The sequence below is a fragment of the Opisthorchis viverrini genome (assembly GCF_000715545.1).
Source record: "Opisthorchis viverrini unplaced genomic scaffold opera_v5_364, whole genome shotgun sequence".
Classification (NCBI taxonomy): Eukaryota; Metazoa; Platyhelminthes; class Trematoda; order Opisthorchiida; family Opisthorchiidae; genus Opisthorchis; species Opisthorchis viverrini.
The window spans coordinates 371891-385483 of NW_008752026.1; the positions used below are offsets into that span (position 1 = coordinate 371891).

At 45.4% G+C, this 13593-nt stretch overlaps 1 protein-coding gene across 1 annotated transcript in view; it reads right to left on the minus strand.

Moving 5' to 3' along the window:
• Positions 1-13593, minus strand: part of T265_10450 (hypothetical protein) — a gene marked incomplete at both ends in the record, with an annotated part of 51153 nt that overhangs the window by 14953 nt on the left and 22607 nt on the right. The window contains 4 exons of the mRNA XM_009176825.1: positions 4420-4513; positions 10342-10402; positions 10498-10582; positions 11246-11345. Coding sequence (XP_009175089.1) covers positions 4420-4513; positions 10342-10402; positions 10498-10582; positions 11246-11345 — 340 coding nt within the window. The remainder of the gene's footprint in view (positions 1-4419; positions 4514-10341; positions 10403-10497; positions 10583-11245; positions 11346-13593) is intronic.

A 13593-nucleotide genomic window follows, 5' to 3' on the forward strand; every position in this document is an offset into this window, starting at 1 on the left:
TTATTAAATTAAGTATACCCCCTTACGTGCAATTACTTGCTGCTACTCTATGTCAACGACAGTTTTGAGCCACTAGAGCAGCCTTAACAAAATCACATCCTTTTATTAAGTATACCCCCTTACGTGCAATTACTTGCTGCTACTCTATGTCAACGACAGTTTTGAGCCACTAGAGCAGCCTTAAATTCTCAAAATCACAGAGACCATGCCTGGAACGTACAAAATTGTTCGTCATCTTATATACACGACTCTTTAGATTCACTGAGTAAGGATGTAATGACCTCATTTGGGCTTATTAGAGAGAGACTGTGCGTATCGACCTAAGCGGAACAGTAAAATAAGGACCACCATAGGAGTTGTGCAACTACGACAAAGTTAAGGTGAACGTGTCCCAGATTACGAAGAGCTCATACGTACTCGAAGTTGCAGTGGAAATGATGAGATTGGGAGTCGGTAGCAAGTTAGTCGGCGTTTTTCGATTTCACTCAGTTTAGATGAGTAAAAGGAACAGAACAAAAGTGCACACGCTCATTTCTAACAACGGCGGAGAGGCATGGATGGCACGCAAGAAGGTAGGAAAACATACCAACCAACTTTTCAAAGATAGGTCTTGGAGGGGAAAAGCAATCAGTAGTTATTCCTTCATTACGAACAGCGCAATGCTTCAGCTGTGAAACCTGAATCATCATACGGTCATTCGGTCGAACAATACACAACTTATTCTTGCAATCGTCCATTAAAAACGCTCCAGCAAAATAGTACAAAAGGAAGTGAAGTGAGCGGTAGTGAAAGTAGTGTGATTTAGTGGTCACCACAGATGGCTAAATTACTGTTGACACTGATGCTTCACTGCCACACAGCCAAGTTTATGCAATTTTACTTCGAGGTGCGTGGGTGCTGCTGACCCATCGCAAGCAATCAAACCTGCTCAATCAGATAATCTTGAAAGAAACCGACAAAACGAACACAACTAACAACGATCAACAAACATTTCTCGCAATCTTTCCAGCAATGTGCAAGAGGCCACGTGGACCCCATTCTGGAAGGCTCATCAAACAAGCGACACCCAATCTCTTCGTAATCTCCTTCACAACATTCTGCCAGCCGAGCTACTGCATCTGAAAGTGATGGATATTTTCCGCGACTGAAGTGTCCACCGCACAATTTCCCTAACTACCACATTACGGATTTCCCGTTGAAATCATCCGACAACAGCAACGATTCTGAGGCATTGGTGGTCGAAAACCTGAAAGTACCCCATATCACCTGTCCGAAGAGATCATGTCATGGACCTCGTTAACACGACCCTTGAGATCCAGTGATATGGCATTTTGATGCCAAAATTTAACGTGATTCTGGGCTTTGGGGTGGACTTTAGCAGACCCACTTTCGTCAGAGCTAACCCAATCACCGAGGTATGTAAAATTTGCAAAAAATAGTGTGAGTTGAAAGATGGATGATATCCAAGGAGAGTCAAGGTAGACTGTTGCGACAGGGCACTGGAAAAAGCCCACCTATGAGATATTAGTTCACTCCTATGCTATAACGAGCGACGAGTGAATCGTTGAACAACAAGTATGTAGAAGAGTTTTAAGCAACCTTGTGAGTAGTTTCCTCTATAAAAACATGTACTCACATGCACTCACACGAGATGGCTCAAGTGGTTATGGAGCACGAATTTACTGGCCAGAAAGTTCGTGGTTCGAACCCGACCTCTGCTTCTCGACTTTTCCTGTCTAGGCTTGGGCGACCTGGCAGTATCCCAGCCCTCGTGCTTCCTTCGGGTGATATGTCAGCTAGGCACCGAGAAGGTACTACAGCTGAACGATTTTTTCGACTCACATGTTTTGTGACACGTTCCGTACTACAGAGGAGGTTACGAGTTAATATATGAGCACGATGAGGTGCTTGACGGTTCCTACGCACGACAGTCAGCGACTCCGTGGTGTATGGTACTAAAGGGATTCAGTTAACAACAGCCAGTTACGGGAGTTAATAGCCTAGTCGCATTGAGCAAACTGCACAGAAGAGACCGAAACCTGACCCCAGTGGTTACAATGACGATACCGACGGACCGAATCCAGGCTCCTAGTGTCGACTCGCAGATCGCATTCTTCTGTACGACAGCGCAGACTTTCGCAGAGCCGATGCAACGTGAGCAGAAAATGGCCGAAAGGAAACTAGTAAGGTATCACTGTGAACAGGGAGCGCCTTTTTAAGAACAGGACAAAGATGTTTGCTCCTCGGGAACGATTGTTCCTCACAGGTGTACAGATTTGTCCTCTTTATATCATTCTTCACAGAATTATTGGGCAAATTCATCTAGCTCGTATTTGTTGATGCCCATTACTGCCACTGTCAGAGAGCTAGTTCAAAACACAATGGTTCTTTGACTTTGAATGAACCCATTTGTGAACGGAGTCACAGAAAACAAGTATCAAAAATAGGCATACCCGATTAAAGGCCTAAAATAGGGGTTGATGGATTACAACCATAAAAGCCAACGACCATGAAGCTACAGGTACTATTTAGACAGCCCGGCGTGCGACAAAGAAGAGTAAAGATGATGCAGCGATTTGGGTGGTTCCTTGTGGATCTGAATCCGCTTAGCGATTCTGCGGGCATACAAAACTCGGGATGACTCAGTGGTTAAAGCACAAACTTGCCGACCGAGAGGCCGGCGGTTCGAACCCGACCTAGGCATGTTGACTGTTTGGGTAACCTAGCAGTATCTCAGCCCTCGTACTTCCTTCACGTGGGATAGCAGCTAGGCACCGAAAGGGTTGCAGATGGTATTCGACGAACACCAACTTCTTACGAAATGCTGCAATTCAAATGACTATAGGCCGATCAACACACGTTTCGCTTAGAGCTCAATCACCGAGATACGTTCACTTTCCTTGAAAGCAATGACCGGATCAACCATAGTGATGGTGGAAGGGCTAGCCGGACTAAAGGTATGCTGATTCACATGCTATCCAAACGGCAACCTGGCTGTTAAGTAGGCTTGGTCTACTTGTTGGGTTATCGAGTTTAAAGTGCGAAACCCAGTATTTGTTGTATTGTAAATATGTACGGATACGGCTGAGCTCATATGCACGGTGAGACTGCCGAGAAGGGAGACTCGACTAAGTAGTGAACATCATACTGGTATTGTTCCGCATAGTGTGCAGCAAGCAGGTTCCGACGCTAAGATGCTTAGGTGTTTTGCTTGATATAAGCAGTATGGAACGAGTGCTCAAAATCCGCAGACAATCCACTATCGGTTTCATCCTGTTTTGGGTTCCAGCAGGATTTCAAAGCCGGCATCAAGTTGAGAAGGCTGGAGGCCTTGATATACTTTACAAAATAGCGATTGTGAGCGAATAAACCAATTCAGGGAAGAACAGTCTTCCCGGTGTATATCAAGAAAGCAATAGACTCAATTTTACGACCTTTAAAACCAGCGGTGGGATAAGCAGGTTTGTGCTAAATGACACAAAAGCTAAGTAAATACGGACCGCGCGTTAGTAGCAAAGGAAGCACCAAATGAGAATGGGCGGGTAGTACTTTGGACAGCATCCTGGTTTCATTTCAGGTTAACTAAAATGTAAAGGGGTGATCGACCGAAACACCTTTCCTTTATATGAATTATTGGTGGAAATGAAGCTAGGAAACCGACAGTTTTCACCTGATCCGTGCTTATACAAGACATAAACCTTATTGTCGGTGGACGATGAGCACGACAGCCGTACTGATAAACCCAAAGATAGTTTGGGTTGGCAGTCCCTGGCTTGCGGTTCCGTCCACTATGGCATAACAAAAGGCAAGGCAGCCTGGAACAGATTCCCATGAAGACAACTGTGGAGCAATCATAGAAATTTTCCACATGGTCAAGCTAGAATATTTGCGAAGGGGTCGAGAAGCGTCGGGCTGGAAGCGCTCGACCCTGATTGGCCCACAGTCTGCCTTGTTAGTCCGTAGCCGGCTCGCCACACATCCGTCCAATCGAAGTGATGCGCGGTTATTAGGAGCGGCTCACTTCCATGAACCAATGCACTGTTATGAAGTGTCAGAAAGACTAACACACAAAAATGCTGCTCGTGTGGAAGCTTTTGAAAGCTCACACACTCACGACGCTGCCATTTCTAGACAAAAGTAGTCTAGCGAAACGCTGTAGGACAGTAAATTAAAGCCTGGCGAAGCTACGAGTTAGTGAGTAGCTGAAGCACCTGTGTAGACTACCCTTACTATAAAAAAATAATACTTCCAGCTGCAGCAACTTGTCGGTGCCTTTGAAAAAATACTGAATGATAAACAACCATTAGAAGCAGATATCAAATTCGGAATCTGCACTCAGAGTAGCATTCGTAGTCGATGACAGACACAACATATAAACGTTATCGGGAGGTGGAGGAGAAAACCCGAAACGGAATTCACCTTGAACATAAACTGTAACCCGATGTGGTTTTCAAGTTTGGGATGGTTCTTCAGAGCAAGCAAATCCAAATGCAATCCACTGTCTTCGTCGACTCTAAACGGAAGTAAAAAGTAAGTTAAGTAAGTAAACAGAGCAAGGAAGCAAACTATGTCCAAACAAGATTGATGTGTGACAAAAAAGTGATGAAAGATCAACGCGGAAAAGAAGATTTAACTGTACGTGGCTACATATACATATTTGGAAAAACCAGTGGTCAAGAGCGTTCCAACGTAGGAAAGACTGAAGAACAAATAACCAGGAGAGAGTGATGGAGTCATTATCATTTGGAAACGGATGCTAGGAGACGACGCGTTTTTGATTTCCGGGGAAGGGAAGATTAATATTGCTTGAACACATGACTGTTGAGTCCAGATACTATTGAGCTCTTGTCAAAACTCAATTTTAAATCTCAGATATTCAAATGACTCAAACTCCAAATGACATGGACAAAGACCTATTGACAAAAAATCGACGTCCGTGTTTTTTGTTTCCGTTTTAAAGACGTGACTGACGGAGCGAGACGATGAAACACCTCGCAGATGCACAACGACATAAACTTGTGAGTTGACGGTTACGATATACGGTACCGTCAAAATAGCATGCACTAGGAAACTACTCACAAGGTTGCTGAAAAAAAGCCTAACACTTGCTTTGAGAGTTCACACAATCGTGCGAAATAAAGTGAGATGAAGCCAACCAAACGAAGCACGGGAAAACGCGACCGAAGTGGCTCATACGAGCGTTAAATAAGACAGGCAACTTGTACGTGCTAAGTATTCATAGAATAACCTGGAGCAGAATAAGACAAACCCCACAGCAACCGGCTTCATAACTTGGTTTCCCTGAAATGGCTACTGGGAGGACACAAACAACTGTTTTCAAAGGCTTATTCATAATCATTATCAACACTGACAGCAAGACCAGGGAGAACACTGCCGCACAGCCATGTCAATGTATATGAATTAAGCCGTATTGTGGATTGATAAAAATGAAACAGGTAGGGGGACCTGGAGGTAGCTGATCATCAAAATCTGAGGTGCCCACACATCAAACAACATGAGTGCAAGTTGACAGCATGATCCCAACTGACATGGGTTAGCCATCATATCGTTCAGTATCTCCAGTCAAACAGAGGGAGGGTTAGACGGCGAACAGTATAAAAGCACCCATACTTTTCACAGCAAACTTCATTCCATTCAGTCGTATTCTATCTACCTACAGGTTTCAACCACTATGAATTAAGTGAGGAAAACAATGATATTCTCGACAGACGGTAACTCTCATGCGTAACCTATGACCCAGTCAGCTTAGTTTGCAGCGCTGGATGCAATCTTCGCGCTTCACCATGTCAGGACGCGCCCAGACAGGAAAAAAGCACATGTGCAGAGAGTGACGCATCCTCAAGGTCACCATCGGTACGACACGTCCGGAAAGTAGGTGAGTTGGCGGCCCACGCCAAACACGGCTTAGCAACACACGACCAGCGAAGTGGGCTTGAAAGTGTTCACAACCGGAACACCACCACTGGCTTGTACAGAACGAACAAGTGAACGACCGTATTTGGCCATTTAGACATCCTATACATTTACGCAGACGCTCTGTATGTTTTGTCCCGGCAATACAGCCGTGTCCCGAGCTCTCTGTCTTCCCCCTATCGCGTAGTCTGGCAGGCTCAGTGCAGGCGTAACCAATAAACGGCCACCCACGATACAACAGCCAAAGACCCATTTTCTGATAACCTCGTTCCGAATGCGCTGGTTACAGCCAATTCCAGCTACACTTCTGCACCGTTTGTGGTCAAAGGCCTGAAGACATCTCAGCTCCTCTTCCAGAAGTGACCGAGTCTCAACCGTACAGCCCGGAGTGTAGTCTAATATAGGCGTCTTTTAAGACCCAGCGATAGGCCTTTGTGATTCCAGAGGTGGCGCAAGTTGGGAAAAGTAAGTTTGGCCTTCGAGAATGGTGCGTTCACTTCGTCTGTCACACTACTGTCAGAGCTAGTGCAGCTTCCGAGATGTGTATAGCATTCCACAAATCATCATGCGAAGAGTAAAGGGGAGATGAAGGGCGGGGTGGTAGCCTGTAGAAGCATTTCAGTTCGTCAGTTTATCAGCTATCAACCATGAATGAAGGATACGTCGGTTCCGGCTGCTCCAGTTTCGATCGCAGAAAAACGGCAGAGCAGGGTAGATAGAGCTAGGCATTGAAGGCCATATATAACCAGCTCGTTGATGTTGAATCATGAAGGTGAGAGCATTGGAGCGGATACACTTGATGAACGAGCGCCACTGACCACGTGATTCAGGTATGTTTGCCAGTGTCACTAAGCACTGAAGCGGAGGAACCAGGGTCTTTATCCAGGGGAACGGCAGTTATCAACTTGACTGCGGTTACTTATCAGTGCCTTCATTCTTAGGTCGTAGGTTGTTCGACCTCCTACCCTCCTGCTAAGTTACAGGATGACCGTCTCCCGCCTGGACTGCGATGAATAGGGCATGAAAAATATCTAATACACCAAACTATTAATCAATAATCAAAATGATCAGGCCGATGCAGCTGGTACCAGTACGCTCAACAAAAGCGAATAAATGCAGAATCCAGTTCAAGTTTTCCGGCTCCCTACACCCCGTAGGGACTATGGCTCCGAGTGTCATGTACTAAGCGATTACTCGAGCAAAAACCGCCAACTGCAAATTTAATAAGTTGACCGCCAAACATCAGCGAATAGGTTGTACATAGTATGGACGAATTCCCCACAGAACTGTACGATTTCCGTGGCTGACACCAAGGGAATTCTCGCACACAATCGCCCAATTCGAACTGCTAACGATCCGGAGCTTATTTGACGAAAACAGATATTGAACAGCCCGCTATAAGTTTTTGTACCAGCCAGAAATTCTTCGTGGGCTGTCACCAAATGACAGCTAGACCACATGAACAACGAGATAAACGAAGAACTGATCAGCGTATGTGCGATACCTATCGGTCAACCTATCTTTGGAAAATTTTCCACAAGTCTACGTAACCAACAGTCTGTATTGACCAAAAATTCAACGGGTAAATTTTCGATTTCATGTACATTCGTTCCTGCATTTCACTCTTATTCGGTGAAGAGTAAAACAAGGTTCTGACACCAACCAATGGCCCAACCCACAACACATGAAGTCAACAGCTGCGCCCACCTTTAGCCCGGTGCTTCATTCCTGGTTCAGTAATAAGGCAACTTAACTCACAGTGAACGCTGCCCTGTAGTTCAGGTGTTCTTTTTAGTGTTCAGTCTAACGTCCAGTCAACTTTGGTAGGTAAGAGTTGGATTTCGACTACATGGATGAATTAGCCTGTTGTCGGAGTGACACATATCGTTACACTCGCGACTATGTGCCGAACAACAGTGAGTGAGCTGGTCAATGTAACCTGCTCATTGGAAACTCCGGGAAACCAACGAACTGCTAGGGCTTTGTAGAGGCGTGGCATCAGAGTCAGATGTCAAACAAACTGGGCGAACACAGTTGAGGAGAAAACGACGGCCACGTGCCCGTAAAACTTGCGCATGTGATTCTACCCTTTGACCAGAGGCCCAGGTCAACCGGCACGGGGTCAAATCAACACGTACGTGGTCGTGTTGGCAATGCCAGAAGCAACTGGACGAACTCAATCACAAAAATCCCTCCTTTTAAGAGTCGACAAGACTTGCTGACCGAATTGGGGTAGGGGGAAAACGGGTAACCAAAACCGTCTCAAATGCTATGGGCAAAATAAGGTCTTTGTTTCTCGTGGAGAAATTTAGGCAAAGCAGGTAAATGGGGAGCTTGTGAAGTCAGTTGCAACCAATCCACCACATAAAGTGACTGCACCGAGCCTACATGATTATCAGACGTTCAGCAACAGGGGGTGTTATTTTCCATGATGGTAGTCTGGTTGGTTACTTCTGGCGTTCACAGTGCAAATTAGGGTTTGATGAATTCGAAAACCCAGATTTTTTATTGTGAACTGGACCCGCCTGGTTGAGGTATGCCGACTAATAGAAAATGCTAAATTCTGGGACCCTCCGGGCAAAATACGAGCGTGGATATCACAGATTGTCGTTGCAGTCCATTCACTCTAAAAGCTGAAAAACATCGATCCTATGGCCGCTCGGAGAGCCTAGAGTCCAGCTGAAATGGCGAATCTGTATATCTGCCTGAACCATTGCTGCGCATCAAGCCAAAAGTCCAGGTTACGCTGAAACTCCGAGGACGAGAACAGCTTTCTCTTAGACAATGTCACCCCCCTAGCGTTGAAACTGTGTGCAACGGCATTTCGCGTTCCAGTCTAATATTCAAAGATTCCACGTTGACCGTTTCCCTTGATGTGAAAGTTGCTTTTGACTATGTCGATCGTCAGAAGCCCTGGCGGTGTTTGGCGATCAAAGCACTATATGTGAACTCCTGTAGGGGTGTACGAGAATACAGCAAGCTTTCGTTTGAGTTCACCATGTTCAGTGACATAGAACAAGGCTGACCTCTTTCACCGCCCCTGCTCAAATTTGTTATTGGTGTGCTGCTTGAAATTGCTCTGCCCGCCTCTGAAACCTCGGGGGTTGAAATTTCCCGGGGGGTTCGCCGAGACATTGAGTATTCAGATGATACTTCTCTCCTTTGCTCAGCTCCCTTACAAATACAAGCCATTCTGACGCACCGCTTGGTATGTGCCGCTATATACTGCTACCGGCCTCGGGAAAAGTTCCTAGGGACTGGCTGAAGTCGAGATTATGAAGTCGGGAAGACCAGGACAGCTTTCACCAACCACCGACACGTCTGGCACCGATGTGACGTCAGTTTGTCTGACAAGGGCATAGGACACACTGCGGCAGTGTGATCCGAACAGCTTTGTGGATCAGAAACGTGAACCCTACATGCAGAGAACATAAGAGAGCTGTCAGTGTCTCAGAAATAGTGAGCGGGTCTTGTAGGAACGCCGAGTTAGTATGAAAGCACTAACCAGTAAAACCCGGTCGGGTTGATAGCTGACGCCTCTCTGGATGTAGACCTTTGGACGGACTCGTCAGCGGTGTTTGAAAACTGACGTGCTTCCGATGACGATGATGAACAAACACAGCTTTGACTATATTTTATAACCAAACAATTGGATAGCACAGCATTTATCTGACACGTAAGAGTTAACGGATGCATCCCATTAACTGCGTCCATCATTGCGTCTGCATGGTATTACAGCGTTCTTATTCGAAAATGCCTAACTTCCTGTCATATTAATAATAACTTTACACCTTTACAGGCGTAAGAACAAACAGTATGGATACAAAACATGGATACAAAACAAGAGATTCAAACAAGCTCAGTCATTCTCAAGATTGCATAGAACAAAGAGAGATGCATTTAGCCAACCTCAACGCAGTCACGTGGTTAACTGAACTATGACAGCGAAGCATCAGTGCTGAACATTGATTCTGTGCTGTCGATTATGATAACGATGATTGGCTAAACCGACTACACTTGTTCATACGCTTTTTTCATCTGCACAAGTTCTATAGAAAAGCAAACTGACCAATTCACTAACAGAAAACCAGAGTGAAGGAGCCAGAAGGACAGATATGAGTTAGTACCAAGACAGCGGAAATGTATTTCTGGGCAACGCTCGGTATGACATTCGTATATCCGATGGGTCCCTCGGGCAACCATCATTCCATGATTAACTTCGCTGATCTGATACCAGTAGGATAACATAGGGATGGAATAGCATGCTTGTAGATCTGTTCAACACCTGGCAGCCGCAAACAACGTTGGCAACTGAACAGGACCAACGCGGTGAGAAAGACGTGAAGTGTATGGAGCACGAATCATGCAGAAGTTCATGCATGGAGGTATTCTAAGCATATAACTCACTTGTACAGCTTAACCTTCCAGTCGTAAAGGTTATCGTTCTGTAGTTCTACCGTAAAGATACCTGGAACGGTAGGTAGATAGAACAACGAGTATCAGAACACCGAGTTCAAAATGCCAAAAGTCCAAACAAAAAGAAAACTGGTACAGGTGACTCACCCCGTTTGTAACTATCGGACCGGTAAATCTCACGCAGTTCTTTCATCAGACGATCGGATGATTGTATTGATCCTTTGGTCACGCCCTATTGTGGGGAAGGAAAGTAATACACGGCGTTTACGTAGAAATGATCGCTCTACCGGTGGTTAGGAACGGTATAAATCAATGCAATACAGAGCTGTTCCGACTTAGGATTGCGAGCGCAACAGGAGTGGAAATGCGCTTCCTGGTCCACACTAGAAACGATGTTGCAAGGAGGAAAAGAAGAAAAACTAAGGGGGTCCACGCGTTTTAAACAATTACGTAAGGTAACGTAGCAGTTGAAGCACGCAAGAAGAGGACAGAGTCAATATCAATCTCAAGCACGGTTTGAACGTTTCTCTTCTGCAAGCTGGTCATGCCTGTGGACTTGGAGTTAAACGACGGTAGGACGAAAAAGCAAGATGAACTGCCCGGGTTACCAACGCAAACTAAACCTTGTAATGTCCACAAGTTGGTGTTGAAATGGATTGGCCATTTCGCAAGCGGACAAGGACATATAGAGCTCGGTCTCCAAATTCGACTCACAAGATTAGACAGGTCATGAAAAAAAAACAGAGAAACAATCTACACGTCCAAGTCTACAATGACAGTGATGGAAACTAGGGTTGAGAAAATCAAAGTGATGAGCTGAAATACAATCTTAAGTTGTGGAACCACATTAGCAGGACAGAACGAAGTTATCATACACGATGAAAGTTAATCCTACCTCGGCGCACAACTGGAGTCGATTAGCTTTCAACTTTTCCAACTGTTCTGCATCCTCGACGGATATGCCATCGTACTCGGGTCGATCTTCCGAGGAGGCTCTAAAAGATGAAAAAACGAAAAAAAACGTTGAGGCTGAAGGAAGGGACTGTAATACTATATTGAATTTATTCAAAAACGACTACAGATCAGTCCTGTGTAATTAACATGCAGAGGAATGTGAAAAAGGGAGAATAATCAAATCAGAAGTATTCGAATTTATGATGCAGTTTCTCAACGGTTTATTTCCGGCGGTTAGGGGACAAAACAAAATCGAGTTCGGAAGTAACGCATAAGTACTAAACAAGCGTAACCTCCTTATGAGTCACTAGAGTTGTTGGAAATCTTGTTCGTTCGGGTGGACATCACAGTGCAACGGCTGATGAGTAGCCGGAGTTGTGATTCTGATCCAATCTGATCACCCGGTTCCGAGAAAACTGGTTCAGCGACTCTGTGAACGGGCCAGTGTGACAACTGACCGGATCTTATCCTTGAATAATGGAACATAAAAACTCCTATTTTATACTTCGGAGTAAAAATAGAGTTTTCTGGTGCTTCAACACGGCGGTCGTCTGTACCTCATCCGAGACCGTCAACAAACGCGTTAAGCTGACGTACTTTTAGGATATGGAGAAGATGGGATATTCAAGGAATAAGGGAAATAATGACAGGTGTTGGAGCCTGACGCTAAAAGTAATGTGGGTTTAGAAAAGGAGTTCCTCTGACGGGGATCGATACAACGAGCTCAAAGTTTCAAAGGGGATACAAACAAGCCTAAAAGCTTATCGCCAATAAAGTGTAGAAGACAACTTTTTTATGAGTATGGGACGCTTTCTGGAGAACAATGCGGCCCATTATATCTGATAATAGGTTTCACTTTGCAACTTAAAATCAGCGGTTCATCGCAAGCTGCACACGTCCGTGAGAAAGGCCTCAAAACGGAATTTAAGATGCATGTTCAAAGACTGTGAATTCCGCAGCATTAAATTTGAACCTTGAGTGCGAAAAGCTCGTGCCACTTTTACCGTTGATTACTTCGATCACAAAAGCCTTTCGGGGGCCTGTTGCACGTACGAGTCGGAACAATTTTCGCACACGCAGTTTTTCGCTTTCTCTGTGAGTTTAGCTCTCTGGAGCCAAGAATACACCAGATCTGCGTAAATACTGTTCCCCCCCTGATGCCTGACAAATCATCCAGTTGTATTGTACTCTCGATCAGCAGTCTGAGCCTTAAGCAAGTTTAGAGTTTTGCTCCAGATCTAATCAGTTGCGCCGTTTCACAAGCAGAATGCCCACCACCTTTCGGGGCTATGCATAATACCTTCCAGTAAAAGTCGATGTCAGGAGATTCACTATCCATAAGAGTGGTTTCTATAAGTTTGCCACATAATGAGGTCAGACAGCCTCTTCCGCACTCCCGGGAAGCGGAAATAAAAACAGCAACAGCGTGACCAGGGTTCACACAGGTATTCCAGAACCACAGCCATCTGCAGCTGATAGAGATATAGCCCACTTGCGTGGGGTTTCTGCTCTCATGTGGGGCTGAGAGGTAGCATGTGGCCAACCGGTTCCCGAAGTTTACTACATGGGAATAGTTTGCAGCCGTGTAGCGGACATCCATGCGTCTTGACTCGAAGCCAAAGTGATTACCAAGCTGAGCCTCAGCAACCTCAGCGTGTTCACTTGCCCGGCAAAACAATACCTGAGCTTCTAGCCTGCCATAATAAAGCACTCAAAACGTTGTTAGATGTCTTTTGGAGCTACAATTTGGTGGAGCGTAAACGATTTACGGGATGCTTTCACGGACGTTGCCAGACGAACCACACACACGCAAATGTCAAGCGGCATCCGCTCAGGTGGAAATCTATCGGCTCGGTGGCCTAAAAAAATACCCACCCCGGCAGAACCAGACGCGGGCGATTTTGCGCAGTTGGAAGCAAGAGAGAGGTCATATCAACTAACGTGCTACCTTGAAGAGATAGTACGCAACAATAGAAAGTGAGTCCAGTCAACAGATCAGAAAAGTCTGCTATCCGGAATGTTTCAGTGTGACCGTTGAACGCTGCCAGATGAACTGAGTGCCAGGATGTGAAGGATGAGTTTTAAGTATTTGAAATCGTGGTGGTTGAGTTAAGCGTGAATATTGTGGTTAAACATAGTGGGCGTTGAACGTAAGTGTCAATACGTAATGGATCTACGAAGAGAATGCCGCTGACTAAACGAGGGGACAGCAAGGCTGTTGAATACACACCGGCAGTAGCCTGTTTTCTTGCTGTATGCAGCAAGTAAGACACACCGGTTGATGGCACT